This window comes from Puma concolor, chromosome C2, assembly GCF_028749965.1.
Source record: "Puma concolor isolate L17-30 chromosome C2, mPumCon1.1.hap2, whole genome shotgun sequence".
Taxonomy (NCBI): domain Eukaryota; kingdom Metazoa; phylum Chordata; class Mammalia; order Carnivora; family Felidae; genus Puma; species Puma concolor.
The window spans coordinates 141,582,925-141,598,130 of record NC_141675.1 but is presented as its reverse complement, the minus strand read 5'-3'; the positions used below and the strand labels follow the sequence as shown (position 1 = coordinate 141,598,130).

The 15,206-nt window shown below is 38.0% G+C and overlaps 1 protein-coding gene across 3 annotated transcripts in view; it reads right to left on the bottom strand.

The window, feature by feature from the left end:
• Positions 1-7,485: 7,485 nt before the first annotated feature.
• GABPA (GA binding protein transcription factor subunit alpha) overlaps positions 7,486-15,206 on the bottom strand; it is a 42,125-nt gene continuing 34,404 nt past the window's right edge. For all 3 annotated transcript variants that reach the window (XM_086675776.1, XM_086675775.1, XM_025913321.2), the window contains exon 10: positions 7,486-11,102. In XM_086675776.1, coding sequence (XP_086531902.1) covers positions 10,874-11,102 — 229 coding nt within the window. In that variant the 3' untranslated portion in view covers positions 7,486-10,873. The remainder of the gene's footprint in view (positions 11,103-15,206) is intronic.

Here is a 15,206-nt window from a genome sequence, read left to right as displayed (position 1 = left end):
GAAAAATAGTATCTTTATGCTAACAATATGACAACGTAGATGAAATTGACAAATTTCCTGAAGAAAAGATCAGCTTATCCTAAGTGACTCAAGATGAAATAAAAAATCTTAATTTTGCTAAGTGAAATAAGTCAGTCAGAGAAAGACAAATATTGTATGATTCCACTCATATGTGGAAGTTAAGAAACAAAACAAATGAACAAGGGAAAAAGAGAGAGAGAGAGAGAGACAGAGAGACCAAGAAACCAACTCTTAACTGTAGAGAGACAACTGATGGTTACCAGCAGAGGGGAAGTGGGAGGGGGGGTTGGGTGGGATAAGTGTTGGGGATTACCATGATGGACACTGAGGAAAGATGTATAGTATTATTGAATCACTACATGGTACATCTCATGTTAACTGTATGCTAACTGTACTGGAATTAAAATCATAAACTTAATGTCTTCTCACAAAGAAAACTCCAGGGCTAGATGATTTCAGTGGTGAATTCTATCAAATATTTATGGAAGAAGTAATATCAATATTATCCAGAATTTAGAGAAGAAGGAAACCCTTTCAACTTATTTTATGGGGTCAGGAAAAAATGGATAACCCAAGTCTGACAAGAAAATAATATTACAGGTGCATATCGTTATAATTATAGAACCCCCCCCCAAAAAAAAACCTCAACAAAATACTAGTAAATTCAATACAGCAATGTATCAAAATGATGATATATCAGGACCAAGTGGGATTAATTCCAGGAAAGCCAGATTGGTTTAACATTAAAAAATTACTCAATGTAACTTACCATATTAGAAGAGACTCTTCCTGAAATCCACATTGAGTGTTGGGGGCTTAGACAATGGGGTTAGCAGTAGTGGGGGTGCAAGAGAGGGGATGGACGATATTAGTGATAAAATATTTACTGATAGATTGGATGTAAGACTGAGAAAAACAGAGGAATCAGGAAAATTCTGAGTCCTTCCTTTTGAGCAGTTGAGTGGGTTGGAGTGCTATGTACTGAGAAGGGAAAAACTGACAAGAGCAGAAGTGAGTTGGAGAATTAAAACTCTCTCTTTTTTTGACCCACAGTAAAGCCTTGGATTGTGAGGAACTTGTTCTGCAAGTGTTCCACAAGACAAGCAAACATTTCTAATGCCTTTTACCTTGATAAATAAGTGATGTCCTGCAATATGAATACTGTGTGATGCTGAACGTCACATGATCACAACTGAACTAACGGTTCTTCCCTCTCTCTCTCTCACGCACGCGTTGCGGGATTGTGGGTGATTGTCTCCCATGCTTGGATGCTCGGTCTCAGGCTGTGGGGTTTGGCAGAAAGTGATTTTTCAGAACGTTGGAAGGTGCCCGCAACTGGCGCTGGTGGATTTTTTGTCACTTCCAAGCCCCTATGGACAGTCCTTCGCTTTTCCATACAAGAGTAAGCTTAGGAATGCTTTGCTTCATTCTAGGTCAGGCTGCCTGCCTGATAGAGGAAAGATAGAGGAAAGATAGAGACACTTTCCTCTGCTGCCTCATTGCCAGTTACATGAAATACAGTATATGACAAGAGCTTATTAACACTGTACATGTAGTCAATGTCCATGCGAGCATATACAATGGTCCCCATGCAGAAAAAGGTTGAAAAGAAAGGTGGTAAGAAGAAGGAGATGAGTAGAGTGGACGTTAAGAAGGAGATCACCAAGAAGCACGAACGAGGTATGTGAGTGGCTGAAATTGCAAGATTTTATAAGAAGTCTGCGTCTGTCTCTCATCTGCAGAGGAGGAGGAAAAGAAGGAGGAGGAATCCCTCACTTCAAATGAGATAATGGAGATGTGTAAAATGTGGAAAAGTGCAAAATTTTGCAGAAAAGCACCACCCGAATAAAGCTGTAGCATTGTGAAGGATGAATCTGTTTAATTACAATGCAGTGTCACATTTCCGCGAAATCCTCAAAAGGAGGCAAACAAGTGCCATTGGATAGGTTCCTTGTTAAAGTTGTACAGAAAGAAGAAGATTCCATTGAGCCAATAGCAGCGATTCCCTTAGTGATAGTGAAAGTCATTCTACACAATAACCCTCCTCTCTCTTGTCTCCCTCACACCAGCCACAAAGATTTTCAAAGGTAAATACAGGTGAATTTATTTTTCTTTACATTTTGTATTTTCTTCATTATTTTGTATTATATTACAGGATTGTAATCATTTTTATATGACTGTTTTTGGGTTATGGAATGAATCATCTGAATTTCCATTATTTCTTATGGGGAAATTTGCTTTGATATACAAGTGTTTTGGAATACAAGCATGTTTCTGGAACGAATTATGCTCACAGACCAAGGTTTTACTGTATTTAGATTAAAATGTTCTATTATATGTCCTTGTAAGCAGGTGAAGATATTATTCTTGGATTCTGGGAGAGGTCAAGTGTAGATAATTGACATTTGCTATCGCAGAGATGGCTTAGATGGAAACGAAAGTATGTTTGAGAAGGAGAGAATGACCAATTCAGGACAATAAAGAACAATAAGATTTTTGACAGGCAGAGAACTGGGAAGAAAAGAAGGACAAAAAGAAAAAGCATGTCAATTAGAACAGGGTGAAGAAATACTGTCCCTATCCACACTCCACCTCAAAAGAGACACTAAATTGATCTAGTTATCAGCTTTTGGGGAATGGAGAAAATACAGGAAGATTTACTCCAGGAAACTAGTATCCTGATTCTGGAGTAAAGATGTCTAAAGCACAACATTCACTCCTTCTGATTTCTGGGATGCTTTTTAGTAGACTGAGATAATCATTGACACTCAGAAGGAGTGAACACGGCTTCTGGCTTCCACGGTGTATCTCATTTACTCTGAATGGGTCCCACAAGGTGATACAAGTTCAACTACTTCTCATCTGAGAGAGAACACTCAGGATCATTCTGTTTCAAAGATTTTGCCAATGACTTGAAAACCAAATAGCCAGAGGACATTCCGATATCGTCGCAAAGTGAAAATGTAGAAAATAACCTTACTTTTATTTTTCTTTGGGAAGATACGTGGCATTATTTATTTCTCAACAGGGATGAGAGGAGATCATTTTTACTCAGGAAATAAATAGGAGAGAATGTTTTCCCCAGCAGTATGAAAGTTTATCCAGTACATATCAGGGAATATGTCAGCCCTAAATCCACCCAGCTGAAAGATTTCACCTCTGAAAGCCTTTTGACTTCGTTTGCTAAATTCTCCTGAAACTTAACTGCTCTCAGACTTCACTGCTTTGCTTCGTTTGGTTCCCAGAATTTGACAAGAACTTGTCATAAGAATTTTGCTTGGCAGCTGCTTTTTTTCAGCTTGTGGGACAAGAAAGGTGAGGATGAATTTTGAGTCCCTGAATAATGTCTTAGCAGGATGGGAATCCTGCCACTTCTGGAACTCGACACCAAAAATTTTGGCTTAAAAAATACAATACCGCAGATTTGTCTAATCATCCCCTCTTTGCTTTTTTTTTAATTCCATTTCTTTTTTTTTTTTTTTTAATGTTTTCATTTATTTTTGAGACAGAGAGAGACAGAGCATGAGCAGGGGAGGGGCAGAGAGAGAGGGAGACACAGAATCCGAAGCAGGCTCCAGGCTCTGAGCTGTCAGCACGGAGCCTGATGCGGGGCTCGAACTCACAAACCACAAGATCATGACCTGATCCGAAGTTGGACGCTTAACCGACTGAGCCATCCAGGCGCCGCCCCGGGAAAAAAAAATTTTTTTAGGTGGATATGTACTTTAATCTTTTTCATTTTGTTTTTCTAGCAATTCAGTTTTTAACTTCATTGAGGTGTAATTTAGGTCTCCTCATGCCTGCCATTTTAAATGTACATTTAAATGAGTTTTTGGCAAATTTTTCCAGCCGTGGAATCATTGACAAAACATAATGTAGGGATATATTCATTACCCCTCAAAATTTCATTGTGCCCAATACAGAAAGTTACCCTTATCCCCAGCCCTAGGTGGCCACTGATCTGCCTTCTGTCCTTAGAGATGAGATATGCCTTTCCTAGAGGGGCTCAGTTCTTTTTATTGCTGTCTGGGTATTCCACAATTTATTCAGTTCCCTGTCGACAGGCATTTGGATTGTTCACAGTTTGGGGCCATTATGAATAAAGTGCTGTAAACACAAGTATACAGTCCTTCAATAGGTATTGTTTAGATAACTGTTTCTGTTAGGTAAACACGTAGGATTGGAATTGCTGGCTTGGGACAAAAATGTGTCTACCTTTTCCAAAGAAGTGTGCTAGTTTACATTTTCACCAGCAATGTGCATACTTTCCACGGGGCCCATGCCACCGCCAAAACTTGGTGTTGTGAGACTTTTTAAATTTTCAACAATTTTAGCTTTCGTATGCTTTGCTGGATGTCTGTATATCATTTTTTTTTTTTTGGTGAAGTATTTGTTGAAACCTGTTGGCCAACGAACTCTTATTAGGAGTTGTATAGTTTTTTGAAATGAGAACTTTGTAAGATTATGTTTTGCAATTATTTTTCCCAGTCTGTGTTTTGCCTTTTAAAATTATCAAAAAACTGAGGTTTCAACAAATGGTGATGCAGTTGATTTTGCTGACCTAAAAAAAAAAAAATATTTATTTTGAGAGAAACAGAGACAGGGAGAGAGGGAGCGAGAACCCCAAGCAGGCTCTGCAGTGTCGACACAGAGCCTGATATATGGCTTGAAATCAGGAACCGTGAGTTCATGACCTGAGCGGAAGCGGGACGCTTCAACTCCTGAGCCACCCAGGTGCCCGATTTTACTGACTTTTTAATGCTTTTGCTTTCTCTATCTTATCTAAGAAATCTTTACCCCAAGATCATGAAAATTTCGTTTTATGTTTTAGAGTCTTGGTCTTTATATTTAGCTTGACGATCTGTTTCTTTATCCTTCTGATGTTTACGTGTGATACGAGGTAGGGAGTGACACTCATTCTTCTCCATAAACATATCCAGTGTTCCAACATTCATTGAAAAGACCATCCTTTCCCTATTGAATTACCTTGGCACCTTTGCCATAAAATCAATTAACTATCTATGTGTGAGTCTTTTTCTGGACTCTGTTCTGTTCATTGGTTGTGTCTATTCCTATTTCAACACCACATCTTAATTACTGTAGCTTTTTTTTTAAGTTTAGCAACTTAAAACATTGTTTTTTTTTTTTTTTAGAGAAAGGAAGTGAGAGCGGGAGAAAGAGACAGACAGACAGACACAGAGAGACAGTGAGAGACAGAATCTTCAGGAGGCCCCACGCTCAGTGAAGAGCTTGACTTGGGACTCGATCCCACAACCCTGGGATCACAACCTGAGCGAAATCAAGAGTAGGACGCTCAACTGACTGAGCACCCAGGCACCCCGTAGTGTGGTGTTAAATAGCAAATCTTTACATAATGCCACTACTCTAATTTCTTCTCAAAATTATTTTGGCTATTCCGGGTCATTTGCACTTACAACTAAATTTCACCATCAGCTTGTTTACAAAAAAAGACTCCTAGAATTTTGAGTTGAATTGCACTATTTATACACTAACTTAGGGACAGTTAACATTTACAAAATTAAGACTTCCAATTCACTATTACGGTATACCTCTCCATTCAGATTTTCATTAGTTTCTTAGCAGTTTCTGTGGTTTTCGTTGGATGAGTCTTGCACAAATTTTGTTACATTTGTCCCTAATTATTTCATGCTTTCAAAATACTATTGTAAATGGTAACTTTTACATTTCAATTTCCAATTATTTGTTGGTAGCATGTAGAAATAACATTGAGTTTTGTACATTGACCTGGTACCATACCTCACTAAATTCATTGATTAATTCTAGTTGTTTTCATTAATTCTAATTGTTGTGGTGGTGGTTTTAAAGTTCATTTTGAGAGAGGGAGAGAGAATCCCAAGCAGGCTCCACACTATCAGGGTTCAATCCCAAGAACGGTGAGGTCATGACCCGAGCTGAAGTCGGATGCTAAACTGTCACCAAGGAGCCTCTAACTGTAGTTGTTTTTTTTTTTTTTTTTTAAATCTGTATGCTTTCTCTTATTTTACAGGCTCTCTCTTTGCCTTTTCACAAATCTTAGAAGGAAGACAAACTATTATGTATGAGGTTAGCTGCAGGTTTTTCAGAGATATTGTGTCAGGTTAAGGAAGTTCTCTTAATTCTAGTTTGTTCAGTTTTTATCAGGAGCAGATGTGAAATTTTACTGGATACTTTTCCTGCCTCTATTGAGATGATCAGGTTTGTCCCCCTGTATTGTGTAATATGGTGAGTTACATGGAATTATTAAATTCTTCTTGTGATTCATTTTTCAAAAAAACATTTATATTGTGGTAAAATAGACAATTTACCGTCTTGCCCACATGTATGTGTACAGTTTGGTAATGTTAAGTATATTCATTCTTGTGTAACCAATATCCAGAAATTTTTCATCTTGCGAAGCTAAAAATTTATACCCTTTAAACAATTTCCCATGTCCTCCACCCCTCTACTCATGCATCTGAGAGTTTTATGTAAGAGTTTCAGTCTCTGACACACTGGAAATAAAAGTGGTCCTTCACCAGAGGTTTTAAAATCAGTCTAAGTATTTTAAATCAGTTTGCTAGTCGTAAAAAAACCTTTTAAACAAGCGGTTGGCTTGCAAATTAAGCTTTCGAGTCGTACACACACACAAAAAGCCAGTGTTTTGAGAGAACAAATGCACCTAATTTTCCGATTATTTTCATGACTTCAAACTTAGTAAGATTAGATTGTGTTTTTAAAGCAGTTCATTTCACCAAGCCGTAATTTTTTAAGCATGTCAGAGTTTGGCTTGACCATAAATAACATACAGCACGTTTTCCCTTGAATCCTTTGATTCCGTATACTCTGGTCCTGGCTGAAGCGTCTTGTTGTTACACAGGCAACATAAACAGGTGATTCTTTTTAGTTTAAAAAAAAAAAATGGCTTACCAAGAACCTCTACCTGAAAAATCATTGGCTTGCCTTTTGACAATTACTAACACTCAGTGTCACCATTTCTTCTGTTGCTGTTCTAAACCAGTTTGGCTCTGTGGATGCGATTTCATCTATTTTTTCATAAAGACTAAACTCTAGGGGCATCTGAGTGGCTCCGTCGGTTGAGCAGCCGACTCAGGCTCAGGTCACGATCTCCTGGTTCGTGAGTTTGAGCCCGGCATCTGGCTGTGCACTGACAGCTGATGGTGTGGAGCCTGCTTGGGATTCTCTCTGCCCCTTCCCCTCCCCCACTCCTGCTCTTTCTCTCTCTCAAAATAACTAAATAAATAAACTTAAAAAATAAAGACTAAACTGTAACATCTAATTTTAGTTGTGGAGTCAGTTCTTCCCAAATCGATAGTTAAGTACACGGGACTCATGCACAATACAGCACATGTGGACGGTCATATTTTCCTCCAACCCAATATTCCAGGAATTTGACAACCATTTTTTTTTTATGCAGGGAAAAAAACTTCCAAAAACACAGAAATATACTGTATAATAGTTTTATTTTTCTCATATTACTATTTTTACATTTTATGCACAAATATTTTATCTGAGTAAAAATAGAAAATAACTGTTTTATGTAAAATTACAAAAAAAATAAAACCCACAAAGAAATACATAATTGTTATTATGACCGTATAAGTGTCTTTATTTAAAGAGTAAAAATGTAGGCAAAAATCCTCTTTCCTTTTACAAAAGACCGAGAATATTTTTTTTTTTTCTGGCAGCAAGTGAAATATCACTGAAATATCAATATTTTTACACCTTCTAGATGTGAAGACATTAAGTTAGTCACAGGTTGTTTGGTAATTATGAATCTTAAAACATTTTTGTGCTATTTCAAAGATACACTAGTTCTTTTTAAAAGGCGGTAGCATAAAACGATGAGTATGGAAAACAGCTGACCTCACCCAAAGTGATGGGAGGTACAGCCCTTGAAAGGAGTATCATCCTCGAGTGTCCCCATTAATCGGGAGAGAAGAACAAGTACTTAACGGACACGGATGCACACACGCGAACGTGTCGAGCCGGTCGTTCCACGTGAAGGTCAACCACACGGCATTTCTGTTTAGTGTGTCTGACTTTCCAGTATCAACACGCATTTTCCAACTTAGGGCTACGTACACATGAAAGTTGGCTCAGGGAGAACCTCACGCGGAAAACAAGTTTTAAGACAAAAACGGGCATTTCCTTATTTTTGTACTTAGAGGCGACAAAAGATGGCCAATGATTCTTTCTTCCTTTAAGTATACTGTAAATTCTATTTGAAAATTTATTCATAAGAACAGCAAAGAGTGAATAACATGAATTCTATTTTCTCTTACGACACAAGTTATATCTTTCAATAAAAGAAGAGACTACCTGGCTTTCTGATGATTTGTAACCTCTAACAAGGACGATGGGAACAATTTAATATGTAAGTTGAGAAGAAGTCACTCGAGTTTCTTGACTCCACTGGGGAAATGAGTCTCATGACTTCACCTATGTTACAGTATACGAAGCGATGATGACAGATGAAGAAGAAAGAAATAGCACCTGATCCTGTAGGAGAATGATCCTTGTTCAAGTTATAACGGGGAATAAAAACTGCCAAAGGAAGAAAAATGGGTAAGACGTATTAAAAAAAAAAAAAAGGAACCTGAGGACTTAGAGAAAAGAAGCAATAGTTTGCCTTTAGGATCTAAAAGAACGTGGGTGTTCCTTGCCTTAAAATACACATATACATGTAATTGCAACATAGAGGAAGTCTGTCATCTTTGCTAAAACTTTAAAATAATGTCTCTGCAAAAGCATTTTAAATGTTAAAGTCAAAACTTTTAAGTTGCTGATAATATACCAGAGGAGTATACTTTTTTATGGTTTTACAACTATAAGCAATGTGTCAACTCTCCAGACCAGAAGATGGGGCAAAACCTTTTTAGTGATCTATTTCTTACGTGAACCTGGAGCTTCTATACAGGACTTCATGCTGTCATTCTACTCGGATACTCTTACAGTCGCCGTGCCCAAATTAAACTAATAGTTTGTCAGTCTCTTCTGTATGTGTTTATAAAAAGGTAAAAATAGAAGCTACAAGTTTTATTTTTTTCCAGCATCTACTGGGGGGCCTTAAATGACTTGATAATATAAAGGGACTGACATTACGCAGTCCTCCAGCCACAGCACTTCAAGTCACGATCTGAGGTGACCAGAAAAGAAGATCCTTCCTCTCCTGCTTGTTCCTCAATTCGCCTCCTGCTACGGCTCAACACAAACGACCATCTGGCTCTGGTGGCAGCGACTGCAAGCGATGCCTCCTTGACTCACTACCACCGCCTTTCCTCCGGGTTAGACAAAAGCATCAGCTGAGCTTTTATAAAGCTGTTCAGGGAGATGGCTATAAAGGAAATGATGAGGGAGAAGGTGCATAAAGAAATATCTGAGAATCAGTCTCCTGCTCTAAGAGGATTAAAAAGCTCTCTGCCAGCATCTCCTTTCGATTCATGTATCGCAGCCTTAAAACAAAAAACAAAAAGAAAAAAAGAAAGGAAACCAAGCAAAAAAAGAAAGACATTTCTAGTGATTTCTGTTTAGTGTTGGATTGTGATGACGTTTTCATAGATATGGGGATCATGTAATTAAAATTTTTTTTTAAATGAGGTATTGTCTTTTAAAATACATTTCCTTTTGAATATCATCATGTATTCATATATGTGTACAGTTATACATACAACAAAATGGTCAATTGGACATGTATACAGATATACGGGTACTCACACATACATAATATTCAAAAGGAAAAAGTTAAATAGATGGGAAATTTGGTTTTGAGAGAAGACTTGCCTGTACTGGAGGTCAGAATTTCCTTTTAAATGTACTGGCAACTAATTTGTTGTTGTCTGGAAAGGTAAGGTTAACTGCAGACTGATTTCAAGGCTTCCTTTGATCAGAAACACAATGACTCTATAAGCTGCTTTTGCATAATACACCTGCAGGCAGAATAGGCAATGAAAACAAAGAAAGAAACAAAGCAATCCATACCAAACCAAACTAAACCAAACTTTTATTTTCTGGCTGAGGTATACCTTTCCGTTTTTTTCAATCTCTGACAGGAAAAACAGAGATCATTTCAGGATTTTTGTAATAGTTGGTTTATTAGAATTAAATGCCTCTCTTAAAATAATTTAAATCCTGGCCTGACATTATGAATAATCTATACAGAAAATCCTTAAAATTAGCTGGAGTGAAGCCAGATTTCAACCTGGATCTCCTTCTTCGGCAGTGCTCTTCTGCCAGTCGACTTCTTATTGTCCTTTGCTTGCAAATATATAAACTATTTTAATAACTTGATACTCTCAGTTTAGTAACTTATTAATATTATAGTTTTATTTGATATGAATATTTTAGCTCTGCTTGATTAGATGAAACAGGCACACATGCTGTAGCTGTGAAAAATTCCACTTTCTGGTTCTATGTAAAGCAACATCTAAAGCAGCAGAGAGGGGAAACAGTTATATTTCAAAAATAGTTAAGCCAGACTGTTTCCTGGAGATACTTCATTCATTCTTCATCCTCAGATGCTACTGGCTATTTTTGGTAGGGCTAGACATTAATACTGACCAGTTTAGCTTTCCTGACTGTTACCAAACTATCCCACAATGAGCCTGACTTCACGCTGAAGACATTGTGGTGATCCTTAACATACACGTATTCTAAAATATATGCTTCAAAGTAAAAAGATCCAAATTCACAAGAGTATGAAACATTTATAAAAAAATCATGCATCAGATTGTACAGTCTAGAAATAAAAGAAGATTCAAATTCAGTAATAAAGGTAAGAGCAACACTTGCTCTAACGTTTAAGAAAGACCTTGGGCTCCCAGAAGGTCCGGGCTCAATTATCCTTTTCCGTTTGCAGAGAAGCAGTGGCCAGGGCGACCGCCGTGACCGGCTGGGCAATCCCATGAAGCTGCATCTTCGCCAGTTTCTTCTGTTCACACTCCGTGACCAAGCGGTTCAACTCTGCCGCACTGTATCCGATAAGAGTCTTCAAGTCACAGACAAACTTGTACACAAATCTCTTGCCTTGGACTTTACAAATCATGTCCCCATCATAATAATACCTTTAAAAAGAGAAGGACACATTGGGACCATGTAAAAAATACAGAATTTGGACTTCTTTCTTACGATATTTCACAGATTCTTCCATAAACAGGAGCCTGGTAGAGTATTGCGTCTACCCCAACAGCAATTAACATTGAAGTTACGGTCCAAGCAAACTTCAAAACATGACTTACTAAAATTTCTTTTTTTTTTTTTTTTTTTAACGTTTATTTATTTTTTTGGGACAGAGAGAGACAGAGCATGAACGGGGGAGGGGCAGAGAGAGAGGGAGACACAGAATCGGAAACAGGCTCCAGGCTCTGAGCCATCAGCCCAGAGCCCGACGCGGGGCTCGAACTCACGGACCGCGAGATCGTGACCTGGCTGAAGTTGGACGCTTAACCGACTGCGCCACCCAGGCGCCCCTGACTTACTAAAATTTCAATGCTCAACATATTTCCACAATTATGATAAAATACTACTTTAAAAATAAACAATGTTAAACAAAACAAGAAACCGTGGGAGTGGTCACAGAACCTAAGAACAAGGGCCTGGAGTCAGAATGTCAAGATTCAAAACCCAGCGTCTCTACTTAACTACCTTTGTGATTTTGTGACCACAGGAAAGCCAAATTTTCTCTAAGTTGTTTTTGCTTTTTAAAGTAGGCTCTGCACCCAATGGGGGCTTGAACTCATGACCCTGAGATCCTAGAGTCGGATGTTGTACTGACTGAGCCAGCCAGGTGCCCCGCAAAGTTTTTATTCCCCATCTATACAATGAGGTTAAAAATAGTATTTACCCTCACAGAATTGTTGAGAATTAAAAGGATTATCTTTGCAAAGTGCTTACTTAGCACACAATGACTGGCACATAGCCCTCTATAAAGTATAAGCTATGTCAATAATTAAGAACCCATATAATAAGAAGAAAATTTTAATATACATATTCAATGGGTTGTGGGAATGTCCCCTTCTTTTCTGCATTGTACAAAACCCTTTGTGATGCAGCCACACCTTCACCATCACCATTTTAATATGTAAAGGCTCAACTTGGAGAGAAGTTCTCCGAATCTAACAGGGAGCCTCAAAAGTAGAAGTAAAAGGCCAGAAGAAAGACAGGATACAGAAAACCAGGAAAGAAGACATCATAAAGAAGCAAGAGTTGCCTCTGTGGGAAACCCTCTAGAAGTCTAGCTTACTGCTGGTTTGTATGGAGATGGAAATAGAGCTAGATTTATACTCCGAAAAACAGACCTGATTTACTGTCATGCGCTGCCAATTCCAGTAACAGGGAAAAGGTAAGTCAAGACTTATCTGGGCAGGTGGAATGTGAAGGCTTTGTTTTAAAACTGCACTGCCCATCTTACCAATCTGACAATGAGCAGCTATGAAAGGAATGACTATTTGCCCAAATACCAGTGGTGTAAACTACCACAGTTGGCAGGATTTTATTACAAAAGTCATTCAATTTAATCAGGAGCCCATTAGTGAAAAGGCGGATCTACATGCAGGAAATTAGGTCACTTTTCTTTAATTCCAGAAGAGCAAAAGTGTCACAGTCGGTCACGTTGACTCTCTCAGTAAGAAAGACCACACACTGGGTGGGCACAGTTCTTGTGTTTCCTTTTGTGCCAATCACGTTAATACAGAATTTAGATCTCAGCCCAAAAACCACCAACTTCCTGTCATCCAGTTTAAAACGAGATTCGTACTTCGGCTTCTCAAGAAAATTTCTACATAATACGTAAGGCTGTAACAGACACTTGAGAAAAAAATAAAAGAAGAAAGTGGTTTTACATGTCAAGGAGAAAAACGGAGTTGGTATAATCTTCTTTCTCTTGGTAAGAACGGATAAAGAATACAAACACTAAATTTAATTTTACTTAACGTGTCTTTCAATCTACTAGACGCATCATACAACCACACCTAATAGCAAGCATCACATCTGTACCCTCTCTACAATGAAGTAGAAAGGTACACAATACCTGTATTTTCCTGGATAGGATTTTTCTTAAACTTGTCTTTTTTTAACCTTTTAAATTGTGAACTATATTACATAAACAGCACACCCAAGTGAACAGCTCAGTGATTTATTTCAGTGAACATTCGCCTGTTAACTACGACCTAGGTCAGGAGACAGAACACTGCCAGCCCCCAGAATCCCTCCAAGGCCCTTCCCAGAAATCACCACCCCTCCTTTACTCTAAAAGGTAAACACAATCCAATCCTGTTCCATGATGATAATTCATGGCTTGTATTTACACTCTCATCACCCAAAAGTGCATCCCTAAACTCTGCAATTTAGTTTTCGTTTCTTGAACTTTACACTATAAATGTAATCATATACAGTCTTTTGGGTCTGATTCTTTGACTGAACATTACATTACACTGCATTTGTATCAGCGCTTGTAGCTTTGTTCATTTTCTTGGATACACAGTCCACTCTCGTTTACCATAATTCATTTATTTACTCTCCTGCAGACGGATACTTGGTTTCTGGATATTATAAATAATGCTGCTATGAGCACGTGTGCGGACATATGCAGACGCTTCCTATGGGTAAATATTTAGGAGAGAAACCGCTGGGTTCCAGGTTCCGTCCCTACCAAAAGTGCAGAAGCACCCCCGTGCTCACAACACCTGGTACCAGCGATCTTTTTAATTTTAGCCATTCGAAGATATGTGTTGTGCCATTTTATGGTGGTTTCCAACCAAGTTTCCCTGATTACGAATGAGGTTGTGCACCACGGCATATGGTCACTGGCCATTTGTATCATCTAAATTCTGAAGTGTCTATTTAAGTCTCTTGCATATTTTTTCTAGTTTTCCTATCGACTTGCTACATGGAACTGATTTCTACTATAGTATAAGGAAGGGCTCAAGTTTCACTTTGTCCATATGGCTGGTCAACTGTCCTGGCTCTGCTGACTGAAAAGCAAGTCTTTCCCCCACTGCCATCTTTAAATCATTCCTCTTATATACCTGGCTCTATGTGGGCTCTCCATTGTAGTAACCTGCGGTCTGTTCGTCTCTCCTAAGCAAGCCATGCGCTGCCTTACTGTCGAAGCTTTCCAGCACTTCCCGCACTGCTCTCCTTCCTCACATGCCCTGCTTACTGCGCACTTCATGTTCCCATATATGTTTTACAATCAGCAAGTCAAGTTCTACAAAGAAACTTATCCAGATGGTCTCTGCATTGAAACTTAATATCAATCTGGGGAGAACTGACATCTTAATGATTAATTCTAATAATTTATGTGTAATTTTGAAGGGACTTGTATATATACATTCATAGCAACCATCAAAAATGAAACTTTTAATTCTAAGTATATGGAAAGGATGTTTAGATAGCTGGCAAAGTGTGTGAGACTAAATAAGTGATAAGCACATTGAAAAGAAAGCATTTTAGTTACTCAGGAATGCTATTTTGGAAAAGTAAATAATCCTGTAACAGTACTCACATGATCATGATCCTATAACTGTGAATACTGATCTAACCACAATTTCCATGTAATTATGTAATGACAAGAGAGTGGAGAAAGTGTGTGTGTGTGTGTGTGTGTGTGTGTGTAGTGATGGGAGGTAAATCATAATCTCTCAGTGTGAAATTCACAATGTTCAAGTGAATCATGAAGTAGCAGTAAACGCATATTATTTAGAAATACAGAGGTAAATTGCAAAGCTATTTTACACTATATTCACTCTTCCAAAAAAAAGACAGTAATTCCATGATATTTCTATATATCCCACTTCTCAGTTACTTAAATGAACATACTGAATTTCCCACTGTAGTAAGCATAATTTCTGAGAGTAATTCTGTCAAAAAAATTCATACAAGTTATGGGATATTATAAATAATTTTATTCTATTCCAATTCAGTGTGAAGGTTGGATATTCAGAGGTAGGCAGGTTGAAGGGGAAGAAAAAATAGAGGAATGGGTCGATCTTTTGCACCTAGTTATAAAAAAGGGAAAATATCTGCATCTTTGCTAAACTTTACACTCAATTCACCTATGCAAATGACAGCATCTTTATCTGTTAGGTAAATGACAGAAAACTCAGAGATTAAACAGTTAAACACATATATTCTTTTCAACCAGATAAAAACAAGTAAGCTTGGAATCA